Source organism: Anguilla rostrata, chromosome 10 (assembly GCF_018555375.3).
Source record: "Anguilla rostrata isolate EN2019 chromosome 10, ASM1855537v3, whole genome shotgun sequence".
In the NCBI taxonomy this organism is placed as follows: Eukaryota; Metazoa; Chordata; class Actinopteri; order Anguilliformes; family Anguillidae; genus Anguilla; species Anguilla rostrata.
This window is the reverse complement of record NC_057942.1, coordinates 13,233,638-13,246,622: the sequence shown is the minus strand read 5'-3', so window position 1 is coordinate 13,246,622 and position 12,985 is coordinate 13,233,638. Positions and strand designations below refer to the sequence as shown.

General features: G+C 42.4%; 1 protein-coding gene across 5 annotated transcripts in view; it reads left to right on the top strand.

Annotated features, from left to right (window-relative positions):
* Nucleotides 1-12,985, top strand: part of LOC135265044 (ral guanine nucleotide dissociation stimulator-like) — a 64,999-nt gene that overhangs the window by 30,618 nt on the left and 21,396 nt on the right. For 2 of the 5 annotated variants that reach the window (XM_064354240.1, XM_064354239.1), the window contains exon 1: nucleotides 2,949-3,367. The exons of the other annotated variants lie outside the window; for them this stretch is intronic. In XM_064354240.1, the coding sequence (XP_064210310.1) occupies nucleotides 3,176-3,367 (192 nt within the window). In that variant the 5' untranslated portion in view covers nucleotides 2,949-3,175. Of the gene's footprint in view, nucleotides 1-2,948; nucleotides 3,368-12,985 lie in introns of those variants that run through there. 5 annotated transcript variants of the gene reach the window in all.

Genomic DNA, 12,985 nt, shown 5'->3' with positions numbered 1-12,985 from the left:
CACTCATCAATGTGATTGTTGCATTGAGTCTACCCCAAGTACCTTTTTGGTGGGTCAGTAGAGTGGTCTGTATGTATTGAACATATTTTTTCCATTGCTGGGTGTAAAACGTGAAGTAACACAACGGAAGTTGTGTCAACAAGAGTTAATTAAACATATAGCAAGAGGATGGTTGTGGGGCAACAGACAGGTAAATTATATGCTCACTGTTAATTGTCATGAGGTGTGAGTCTTTAAAAAATGTAAGCCTGCAAACATCTCTTTGGCGTGGAAAGGAAACGGGATAAGAACAGGTCCCAAATTCATACTGCACGTGCTTTAACGGCCGTGGTAAACAGTCATTGCTGTGATTGCTGTTGCTGTTGTCTGGTAATTCTCAAATTGCGGAGTTGCGAGGTGAATCATTGGACGCGCTGGAAATCTCTGCATTGTTCCGCTCCCACGCAAACCTTCTGGCTAAATAACGCTGGAGGAGAGGCCGGTGCGCCCATGACACGACATGACAGCCGTGAGCCTGTGAAAGACGAGCCCGGAGATAGGCGGGTAGATTCCCCCCCTCATGAGTGCGCCGGGTCATTAATACCCGTCGGCTGACGAACCATTGCTGGGTCTGCCACATCATGTAATTGTGTGAGAAAAAGCAGCTGGTGGTTATAAATGCGGAGCCCTGCTATTTTTAATCGCACTGCCTCACTTCCAGGTAACCCCCCGTCATGCCGATTAGGAGCTCAGTCTTAATTCCAGCCGTGAGATAACCAGTGGAGTGAATCATTAAACACCCTCATTTGGGTTACACAACTGTGGAGGGAGAGGGTTAGGTAATGACCACTTTAATCATGCTTCCCAGAATGCACTACTCACAGACGGGTATACCGTGTTCAAGTAGAGACCCATCAGTCAGCCTCATTTGCCATTAGACGCCCTGTTCTCAAATTGTTTTCGTAAGGTCTGTTTTTCTTTCCTGTCCCCCATGTTTTCCTTTTCCCCCAAGGCCAGAAGTTTGTTTTGTTTTTGTCCATCTGTCTGGGATATTCTGCTTGTTTAACCATCTCTGCAGCTGTACGGTATTCTTTTTCTTTATTTTTTGTGATTTACATCGCAGCCAAGCAAATGTTTGCCGTGTTATACAGGCAGAGCGTTAGAACAAAGTCTACATTTAGATCCTGAAATCTGAGCGCATATTCATAAAGCATGAGTATGTGTGCCAGTCAGGTCGGGTTTCTGTTGTCCACGTCCCAGCCTTGGCCACTGTGAGCTGAATGGCAACACTTATAGTGGATCAGCACTCTTACTCTGAGATGCTTTAAGAATATAGGTGCTGATTAAGATGTCTCTTTCCTTTTGAAGAGCAGGGGGCACTGAAAGACCCTAGAATTATTTGGGTGAATTGATCTCAACCAGGGGTGATGATAATTATCCGGTGCTAGCGGACAGTGATTCTATATGTGCCCTCAGTGAAAAATGACATCATTGACATCTGGGACTCCTCATTGATTTGGGGGAGGGATATGGTGGTCCCACTGAGGTGCTGAGGTCTGTGTGTCACCCTTGTCCTGAGAGACACTTGCAATTGGATCCCTATATTTACACAGATCTCCATGCTTCTTTGTATAGTTTCTAGTCAAGGGCAGTCACATGACTTCTTTCAAGGACAGTCATTTGACCTGTATAAATGTTCTCAGTTGCATTATAAAGTAGTGGTTTTCAAATAGGGATAGATATATGCACCAGTATATGCATTTGGTGATTCTTTGAAGAATATATTATTAAGAAGTATGAAATCAGTGATATAACACCACATATAATATGAAAATCAGTTTAAATCTGGGCATAACCTTGCTGTATCCCTAAGACGATGATTATAATACAGAGCCTCCTGTTGCTCTTAATTAAGGTATTATGAATGCTACGCTTGCATACCTACTTAAACTAATGTTGCCAGACATAGCAAGCACGAAATGGACAAATTAAAACACAGGGATTATTTGCTTTCAGAAGAACAGATTATTTTGGTCAATGTTAAAAAAGCAAGAAAATGTAGAGAAGCTAAGTTGTGAGTCATTCTTTGCAAACTGCCAACATTTGCTTTTACTGCGTTGGACACGTACAGTAGCATTTTATATCTGTGGGTGGTTTGAGCAGGTATTATTATGTAGGATAGATCCAAATAAGTATCCAATTGAGTAAACTGTACTCTAAACTCAAACTCAGGTGTAAGGGCCCTTTTGCAGAAAGCCTTCAGCCCCCTCTCCTTGTTAGGACCCTTTCACATTCCTCAGCTTTCCTGGCAGTGTTTTCAGCCAGCACTTACTGGCAGTGAGTGGAACAACTCAGCCCACGCTTAACACAAAACATATGTGGAAAGTGGAACACCAAACTGAGAGAGAGAGGGAGAGGGAGAGGGAGAGAGAGAGAGAGAGAGAGAGAGAGAAAGAGAATGTGGGAAGTAAGTGGAACAACAAAATAAGTTTTGAAAAATAAAATGTATTTAATTTATTTATTAAAAATCTTATTTCTCGTACTTTGATTATACCTGCACATCTTTATACAAAAAGTAGAAAACAGTGCTCCCGAAATAATAATTCAAAATATTGCTCACTTTTAGAGGACAAGTATATTTTGTGCGGCCATGCAAAGTCCCAAACAGATGGGAATTGTCCAGTCCCATCTGTACAGACCATGGTGGCTGAGTCTAAATCTGCTTTCTGATCAGAACAAAGAGATGGGTTCTAGAATGACATCATGGACTTGGGCATGAAAGGGAAATATATCTGGACCGTTCCGTCAAAAACCAATCTGAGCATTATTCGAACAGTAATTGTCCCTTTTGTTGATCGGAACTTTTATTTTCCTCGCACTGTGAAAATTACATCATGGTTGTAAGTTTCACAAGGGGCGGGCGTTCTGTCAGTCTCTGGGCGGAGCTAAGAAAGCTCTGGTTTTCCGCTACGAAGAAACAGTATACTCGCACTGTCCAGGGTGAGAGTAGCTGCTAGCGGCAAACCGAGGAAGCAGTTATACATCCCGTAAGGTTTATGTCTTTCTAAACGGCGTTATTTTACAGAACGCAAGCTGACCCAGTCAACTGCTTAATTCGAGACGATCTAAGACATGGATAGAATCCACCGGCTTCGGCTTTCTCTTCCTGTGCTCTCGTAACGGTGTTAAGGGACCAATGGTTTACCTAATGGGAATGCAGTCCGAGACGCAGACAGTCAAATCTGGGTCTTTCGATGTGATGTTTGATGCCAGCACGTGGAGGGTACGCAGCATCTGGGATGGGGTGAGGTTGGAGGTGGCCGGGGACGCGAGCCCGGTCGTACTCCATAGCTTCACACAGCTGGACCCGGACCTACCTCTGCTTGAGGTAAGTCTGTTTCGAAGCTTGGAAATATTCGCTTGGCCGTGCTGTTCCACTGATTGAGCAAATAAGCTTCTGCTCTTTAATTACTTGCGACCATTTCGATGGTGTTAAATGGTGAAGCGCTGTTTCGTTCTAGTAAATACGCAACTAGTAAAAATCATAACATAGCCTACTGTGGCTTACTTGACTGGTCGTTTTTTTAGTTTTCAGACAGCTTGTTTAAATTTCAATACTTTGGTCTATGAGCCGTATCGAGGGCATGTTTTTCATGGGCCACTTTTAAAAAAACATTTATTTTAACACATGCCTTTGTTTAATGACATGGTGTGGTGAAAGCACAAAGCTACCTGGACCTGTTCATGTTTGCGATTAATTTCACGTCTCATAATTGTAGAAATGTGCTACTTGTTCCGTAAAAGTTCGGTTATATTTACATGCATAATTATATGATTGTATATATATTGTCAAGAGCTATACATCTGCAACGTACTTACATTTTAAGTAATTTTCATTGATTTACGCGTGTATATTGTATTGCATACTGTAGGTCCTCTGTAATCAATAAAACGTAATGCTGAAGTCTAAATATACCCAGGTTTTGTATTTACTCAGTAATCCATCAAGCAATCGAAACATTTGATTTGTAGTATGATTACGATTTCCTGTACCTTTCCTCTGTTTGTGTTTATTAAAATGGGATTTGCTAAATGGGGCTTAAAGCAGGTATGAGGGAAAGAAGAGGATTTTAGTTGTAACCTATTTCTGCCAGGGGTTGTCATAGTCCCCCTAAATGCGTGTGATGATGGAGGTAGGCTAAATTGTATTGTTTATTCTTCCTCTCTTTAGAAAATGATTCAACCATTACATTACATTACATTCATTTGGCAGACGCTTTTATCCAAAGCGACGTACAAAAAAGTGCGACCAGATTCCAGCCAATAATGTGGGGGATATTTTTGGACTCTGGGGCAGGAACAAGCACAGTTCACTGGATGACAATTCGGGTGGCAACTCCTCCCGTTGCTAGATGCACTTTGTATGGCTTTGTTATTAATTTGACCACCTGTATTGGTATTTGTTCTTCATCTCTGTTGACTTATGTAAGTTTAACTAGATAAGCCCATGAGATGTGTTTGCCAGTGTAGGTGGGTGTTTTTTTTCCCTCAACACTATTTCAATATTCTTTAATTGAGCTTGGTGCTGTGGGTTGATGTGTGAATATCTCTATGTATGTGTGGGTGGAAGATTAGATCTGCAGATGCCAAGTGCCAAATGGTGTCTTTCTAGAGCCCTCCGTAACATTTGTGCAATAAGATCTGGATGTGATTAATTATTCACATGTGCTAATGACAAGACCCTTAGTGCCCAGTGTATAAAAAGGCCAGAACACTGGAACTCTCTTATTTGTGACATGGGTCACAGCTTCTGTGATCTATGTGATACATTTTTAAAAAATGTTGTTAAACTCATACGTTATATTAAAGGATTACATTTTGTAATCTATACATTTTATGTAGGCTAAATATGTATCACATAATGTAGCCTTTATTTAACCAAGTAGGTGCTCTCTGAAGTAATAAAGATCTCTTCTTTTAGAAGAGAGACTTGGCTGTTTCGTAGGTGACTTAGTTAATGCACCAGTCTTAACTACTGCTTGTATTTTTGCATAGACCGCGTTGTTGCTGTTCTCGTTTGTGTTAGTGTTAATCAGTTAACCTTCAGGGTCCAAGTTGAACTATGCGGTTGTTCCCTGCACTTGGACCGGTACTTCTCTCTAGGGTTTTCGACATACTTGTTCCTGGTTATGGTTGTACACTTTGTTGTACGTCGCTCTGGATAAGAGCGTCTGCCAAATGCCTGTAATGTAATGTAATGTAATGTCAAGAAAACTGTGAAATTGGTTACAAAAAAACAATATCAAAATAGTGTCGTACACAAGAATTGTGTAATTGGTGCATTCCTGAAAGAGTCTTGTCTCTCCAGTCTTGAGTCATAGTTTGTTGGCAGATGTTTATAGTACACTGTGGCCATCTCCTCCAGATTATTTTAATTATTGATGTCATCACTCCATTTTCATATCTCTTAGTTTTCTGTAATGTCTGCTGACTACATCTTCAGATTTTCCTTCTTCAGGCTCTGAATGTTTGTGAGTTTTTTGTCATTCAACATTTTGGAGCCCCATGTTTACAAACATTCATGTTTACATAAGAACATAAGAATGTTTGATGATGAAAATGAGCCATTCGGCCCATCAAAGGTATTTTTTTGAATGCAGTTTAGAGCAGGGCTCCCATCTCTCATCCTGGGAAGCCACAGGACGTGCAGGTTTTTGTTTTCACCTTTAAATCAGCAATCAGTATCGACCCAATGAACAAGGTGTGGTGAGTTAACTGTGTAATGAACTGTTTTAATTGATTCCTTAACTGTTGTGTAACAACAAAAACCAACAGATGCTGTGGTGTGATTGGTTTGTGGTGTCAAGCCTGGTTTGGAACCGCCCACCAGCCTCTGTTTGTAATAGGGGATGTACTGGCAGTGGTCTGCATGTCATATCCACAAGCACACTGGTTAATGAGGGAAGCTCATTAACCTGTGACTCAAATAGAGAGGAATTCAAAATGGCAACTCATGTTGTTGTGCACAGTTTCATTTGATTGCCATCTTGTGGAAGCTACAGAAATAGTATATTTTTTGGGCTCATCTTCTGACCAGGTTTGAAACGTACAGACTTACTGCAGACTTTTAAGGACAGACCAACCATGATCACATGCAGAGATTAAGAAAAATCTCATAGTCAGTGGTTTTTTTTGGAGAATCTCTGCTGATGTCGCATCCCTCTCATAACTGCAACTCTTATGTCCATTATGTAAATCAAGCACCATCCATTTCATCCATTGGGTGTTGAAATGAGAGCCGGACATAGCCTTTTAGATCATATTGTGCTTTTTACTAAGCAGGAATATGCTTGATGAGAGCCTGTCTGCATCTACAGAAAAAACTCAGTTGATACGAGGTCATAGTGAAGTGAAAATGCAGCAACCAAGGCACTGGATATACGATATCAGTGTTGCAGCTTCTTGGCTGCAGCTATCAGCTGTGCTTGAACTGTGCAGCTCACAAGTAAGGTAGCTCTCCTGACTCAGCTGTCAGATGGTCTTCTACTGATCTACTCACTTGATATACAGATGACACTCATTTGGTTATATTACCTAACTGCTGTTGGTGAAAACATCGGTTTCGTTGTAGCTTGCGTGTGAGCACCTGTGTGCCCGATTGTGTGTGGGTAGGTTTATTACTGTGTGTAAGAATATTTACGGTTAATGGTTCAACCACCAGGCCATTTTTTTTCTCACACACACCTTGTGTTAAACAGCAAAATCAGTCTACCGTCTCTATAATCAACAACAGATCTTTTTTACAGATTGATTTATGAAAAACCTGTTGTTAAGGTCTGACCCCGTGGCGTGGTCTGTGGGGCAGCCGGCACTTAACCCATGTATGAATCCCCTGTGCGGCTGTGGGTTAATTTTATGGCCGTGGTGCTTTCTGTGCTGTGATCTCGTCTTTATCAGTGGCCCTCTCTGCTTTCCGCCCTGTCTGGATAGAGGGAAAAAGTACATAGGGAGAGCAGACCATCTACACCCCTTAAAAAAACACACGTTGAAAAAGAAATCAACTGCCTATTATGATTGGCTGTTTATCGGGTACTCCATAAAGGGACCCCTCCTCCCAGCTGAACAAGCTAGCGGTCGTAGCTTTGCAGATTTCTATTTTTTGGGGAACAAACCACATAGTCATATAAAAAGAGAAGGAATTTTAGATGTTAGCTCATTTGAAGACACAGTGCTAACTGTATCTGTGTCTCAGGCTGTGCGAGCACGGCTCAGTCCTTTCTCTCCTCCTGCCAGCCCTGTCTTCCAGAAATCTAATCCTCTCTCCCGTAACCCAATTAGCAAATTACGGGTCATCTGCCCTCTCACTTCAAAGCTGTCCCATCTCACCTCGCTGTGGCCATGCTTGCAGGAAGCCCTATTCCTCAGTGAGATATCCTGTCCGGGGACGGGAAAGTCCAGATGAATGATGCATTCCACGGGATAATTAAGCACAGTGGGTCATGTTGAAACCATCCTGTTCACCTACTGCCCCAAATCGTATTTTAGTTTTTTAGCTACAAGCAATTCCCTCAGTGCCGTAGGGTCTTCTCCTGTGGGCAGCCCCAGCTCCCTAATTTCTTTGGACTTGTTGATGGTTTAGATTAGTTCTGTTCATGGCTTCATTGTGATGTTTGTCTCGCTTTTTCAGCAGTAAAGGTGATAAACTCTGGTTTGGGCTGGAGAAATCTGGAAATGTGAACAAAACCCTTATTTTGCCTTTGCCTCCTCTGTTTTCTGTTTGTTTATTTGTTTGTTTGTAAGCCATCAACCCCCCAGCTCTTTTGAATTACAGTGTACATGTAGTACAGAAGCACAAATTGCAATTCAAGCCCTCTGTCCCCAGCACAAATGGGAAAGTAAATAAAGAAGAAAAATATTTCCATAAGAGAAGTGCTTTTCCTTTGTGTTTCTAAGAGATGGTTGAATTTGAAATCTCTTGTCATGGTTCAGGGGAAGGCTTAATTGCCAATTGGACCACGCTGCAGAGTGTACAAAAGCGTTATGGTCCAGGGCTTGACTGCAGCTCTGTGTAAGTGCAGTTGCATATGGTACAGTTTTAATTTACATCCTTATATTTCCCTTAGTGTAGGTGTGTTTGCGTGCATTTGTGTGTGTTTTCGCACTGTGATTAAATTGATTCTCTCTAACGCCCTTTGAGAATGTAGTGACTGAAAATTGATGGATGGATGATTGGATGGATGAAGCATTGCTGATGATGGGTTTCTGAGGAATTAAAGAGCTTGGGTCAGGGTCTCAGCCTCAAGAACAGTTTTCTTCAGTGCTGCTACTGTGTCAGCGCAGAACTGATTTCCTGAGCATTTCTCTGTGTCTGTGTGGAGAGGTGCCATTTGTGTGTCAGAGGTGTATTGTGGGAAACGTGGGGTGGTGTTGGGGGGACACAGCGTGTCACTGTGCTCCTGTGCATAGGTCAGTGCTGGCACCAGTGCTACAGTGCAGGGCTCTGTCTCTTTCTGCCTTCTGTAGGATTCAATTAGGCGTCTCGGGGATGCATTCGGAAGAAGGGAAGACAGATTGATTATGTTTTCCGCATGATGTCATGTTGCAGACATTGCCTCTTAAAGTCCGAATTGCCATTGACTGTGAACAATAACGTAGTGTGCTGTGTTCAGTGCTGTTGTACAGAGGTGTATTAGTGGTGTCAGGTAGTTTCAGTAATGCTAGTTTTAAACAGACTAATTAATGCATACGCAGACCTTCTTCCTTTATAACAGCAAGCAAACTAAATGGGTCTGATAAAATGCTGCCTGCTGGTTTGTGCAGAGGCTCATGGGTAACCTCAGGCTTCAGCCTTGCTTCTGTTCAGGTTTTTGGAGGTTAGCTTGCTCCAGTGTTCGGTAGCCAGAGCATTCGCAAAAACTGAGGCCCTGTCTGTACTGTTAAGTGTTCAGTGCTGTCATGTTAATTGAGTACTGTTGATACCTCACCTTGAAAAGCTGATTTGGGTCAAAGCCAAGGGTTTGGGCTTTAAGGAAGTTTAAAAAACTCTTGCTGAAAATATACTAAAAATAAACAACAACATGGATTTTCTTTCCTTTGCAGAACAATAGGTAGGCCAGTGGGTCAAGGGATCATGTTAAACTGACCCACACAGGAACACAAAGACACTTTGCTGATGTTTTGCCCTTGAGGATTCTGTTTACACTGTTTTGCTCCAGTTAAGTATTGCTTTTGTCGGCCAGAATCCTGGTTGAGCGTTGTAATGAGAATCCTGGCCTTAGAGATGGAGACAAAAAAGTTGCTTCCACAACTGTGCCACTTGCCTCTGAGGGAGTAAGGGATCATGGGAGAAACAAAGATGGGGTGAGGAGAGAATGGTTAAAAGAGTGATAAATGGATTCATTTAGCTGCAGAAGAGGTGCGGGGATGACAAGGGTCATATTAGAATTTTTGATGATAAGGTCAGAGGCTGCAACCAGGTCTTGTGGTTGTTACTCTTCGTATTGATTTCCCTGTTTGTCATCTTTTTCTGTGTTGCCGTGCTTAGCTGTGAAGACAGAATCTCACAGTGGGTTTCAATTTATAGTAGCAGGATTGGCATTTTCACCTGCCTGTTTGTAACGCTCACCTTAACCTTTGAAGGTCTAGCAACAAGAAGCGCTCATTTGATGAAAGGGGAGAGCTGTGCAAATATGAACCCCTGCTCCATTCCCTTTGGCCCTTTAGTGTTAAGGTCGTTACAGAGTACAGAGTGCCATATTATTCATTTGGTCCCGTCCACAGGAAACAGAATGAGAGAAACAGATTTTTCTGTGGAATGCTGAGGGCCCAGTCCTGGAAAATGCAGGCCCCTTTTTTTTCCAGTGCGTGTCCCAAAGCAGCGCCTGCTGGTCCCAGGCCTGCCCTTCTCTGCTGGGCCACAGAGCAAAAAGGGGCCCAGCGGTTTGAGCTGAACACCAGCCTGTAATCCTATCTCTCTCTCTAGTTCTGTCTCTCTCTCTCACACACGCACACACTCTCTCTCTCTCTCTCTCTCATACACACACACACACACGCACACACACTCTCTCTCTCTCTCACACACACACTCTCTCGCTCTCTCTCTTGCTCATGCACAACTGTAGCTCTGTTAAAGACCACCCACTTCTCCTCAGAAAGTGAAGTGCTCCATAACACATTAAAAACGCACATAGTCAGTCCTGCCTGCCATATTCTTTGTTTTGTCTCCTGTTTGTGTATGTGTGTGTTTATGTTTTGTGGCTGTATTCTCTGTCTTCAATTAATTATTTCTCTGTTGTCTGCCAGTAAAGAACCCATTAATCTCTTGCTTCTTTGGAGTACTTACAGACTGCCTTGCATGCATACTGTCCCAGTAAAGCCGAACTGCAGTGATTTTTATTGGGAGGTTCCATTTGAATCTTGGGAGTTTGGCGGGCCGTTGGGGCAATGGAGGTTTTGAGTGTTGAAAGAGAGCACATTTTCTAAATTTGCTTTACCCCATGTGGTGGAAAAAGGAAAAAAGAAAAAATAAATCACTCAGCATTTTCTCTGCTTCATTGCAAAAAAAAAAAAAAAAAAAACCCTGTCAGCGGGATTTTCAACAGTCAGTTCTCTTTTCTCTGATAAAGGTACCTGCCCGTACAGAAGCTGGGCATTCCGCAGCTGGGAGCTGAAGTTTAGTGTTCCGTGACTTGCTGTTGTTAAAATCAGCACGTCGATGCCAACATATGCTCGCCAGCTATCAGAATCCGAGTCTGCACAGGCTGGCATCTTTTCTGAGTGGAATGAGGCTTAAAGAGACAGGAATCGAGCGAGTTGAGTATAAAAGCCTGTGCATGTTGACCTAGCTGCTGTGCTAGACATAACATACAACCTTCTGGTATAAAGATTATGCCTTCTGCAGCCAAGAGAGGGGCTTAGTGTCTGAACAGAAGAGCTCTTTAGGAACCTTGAGTATTCATTTAATCGGTAGATTTCTTAGAAATCACATTCCAGTGAACATTTACATAAAATAGAAAATTTTATAACAACAAACTAAATACAAATTATTATGAGACTCTGGGCACGTTTGGTTTCCTTTGTTCTTTTAGTCAGATCTTCTTGCACTTTTCCCAAGGACACAGTGTGGCTTTTCCCCAGTCCTCCAGTGATCTCCCAGATTCCCTAGCTTGCCTCAGTAGGGTTACGCCCCCCCACCACCCCCAACAGACTGGCACCACTACTGAAGAGAGAAGAGGACTGGGAATGGCTGGGAGCTAATTAAAGGCCTCAAAATGGGAAGATTGTTATGAATTTAATTAAAACCTTAAGGCAAGCCCCTGTGCGGAGGCCATTTTAGTATGGCAGAATTGGATCCCCCGAAGTAGCAGTGAAACCAAATAATTGCTTTTTTTTTCAAAAAGAAATTGACAGAGATTTTGGATCTGCCACTAATGGTTATTAACCAGCAAAAAGTACAATAAGCCAGAGTTATTTTCTTCCTGAAGGGGAATCTAAGATTGCAGTTCAGTGATTGGATTAGTCTTTGCACCTGCCAATTTGATCGAACTCAGGCCGCATTGAGTGAATGAGTCATTGTTGTGTAACCGAGAAACTGAGATGGGATTTGCTGATGAACAGCAGGGTTTGTTTGTCTGAATATTAAACCTTGGAGCCGTAGAATATTTTCAGCACCAAAGCACTGTTAGCATTGTTGTACTGTGGTACTTGAATGTCTCCAGGATAAATATGTTCAGGGAGTGGGAGTGAGGGCAATTGAAAGATAAAGTGATGGCTCGCAGGATCACTAGGCCCTTGGTCTCTGTGGGCCCCAGACATTCCTGAGAGCAGATGAGCGATGCAGCTGTAGAGGAAGGGACCACGGTGAATGATTTTCATGGGCCCAAAATGGCAACGTGCTCTTGTGGGACTCCCAAAGCCATTGTTCCTGAGGAAGTGACTTTCCTTTGTAATTGAGAAAGTGTCCTGGGCCCACTCTGTTATTGGCGCTGTTTGTGTTTACTCCCCTGTGACCTAGATGTTTCAGTCCATTGGTTACTGAGCATTTTGATGTTATGGGGACAGCCTGCTGACCCAGCCGACAAGCAAACCTAGGTACACAGATCCCTGGTACTCCTTATCTGAAAGCAGGAATCTGTGAATGTCAGTTCTTGTTGAAGTTTATGTGCATTTGAAACGCTACTTTAAGTAGACGGGATATCTGTGTGCAGAAAAACATGAACATAACAGTAGCCAGGTTTTCCATTTGACTTGTGGAACAAATATTATTCAATATTGTTTACACATTTTAATTAATATTGTTTATTATTTGATTTTCAACTTTAACATTTGTTAATTTGAAGGTGAAGGATATGTATCAAGTGTTTTATCGGCACCTGCGATATACATTGTTGTCTTAGACATGATTAAGCAGAAAGTAAAGCTTGTTTTGGCAGCTGTGTCCCAAAAGTTCAAAACTGCTCCTACATAACACCATTCAATTCAGCTACCCTGGAATGGCTTCCAGATGAGAGTACATTTAAATCCTCTTTACATTTACATTTAATGATTTGGCCAATCATTTGTTCAAAGCTTCCAATTCCATCATGACAACCAACTTCCAAGTAAAAATAACCAGGGCAACCACAAGCACCAGAACAATGTAGACAGTAATGCTATAGTTGTTTCTCGCAAAGATTTGAAAATTTCCTGTAATTATTTGGGATTACTGACTTACCATTCCTGAAAGGGTGGTGGTGTGTTTTTGAAAGAGGAATGACGACATCAGGAACAAACGGGAGTTCCGAGAGAAATCTTACAGTCAAAACACCAAAGGAGGGATTTAAACAGGCTTCAATGAAAAAGAACAACAAAAGAGGACAAAACGAAACAATGCATGGGAAATGTCACCGTTTTACGCGAACGTGGAAGTCGAGGCTTGGATAGGCCAGGCGAGGGCTGGGAGGGAATGGCAGAAACAAAAAGCCTCATTTACAGAAACGACGTGGAAGCAATCCTTGGATGGCACGAG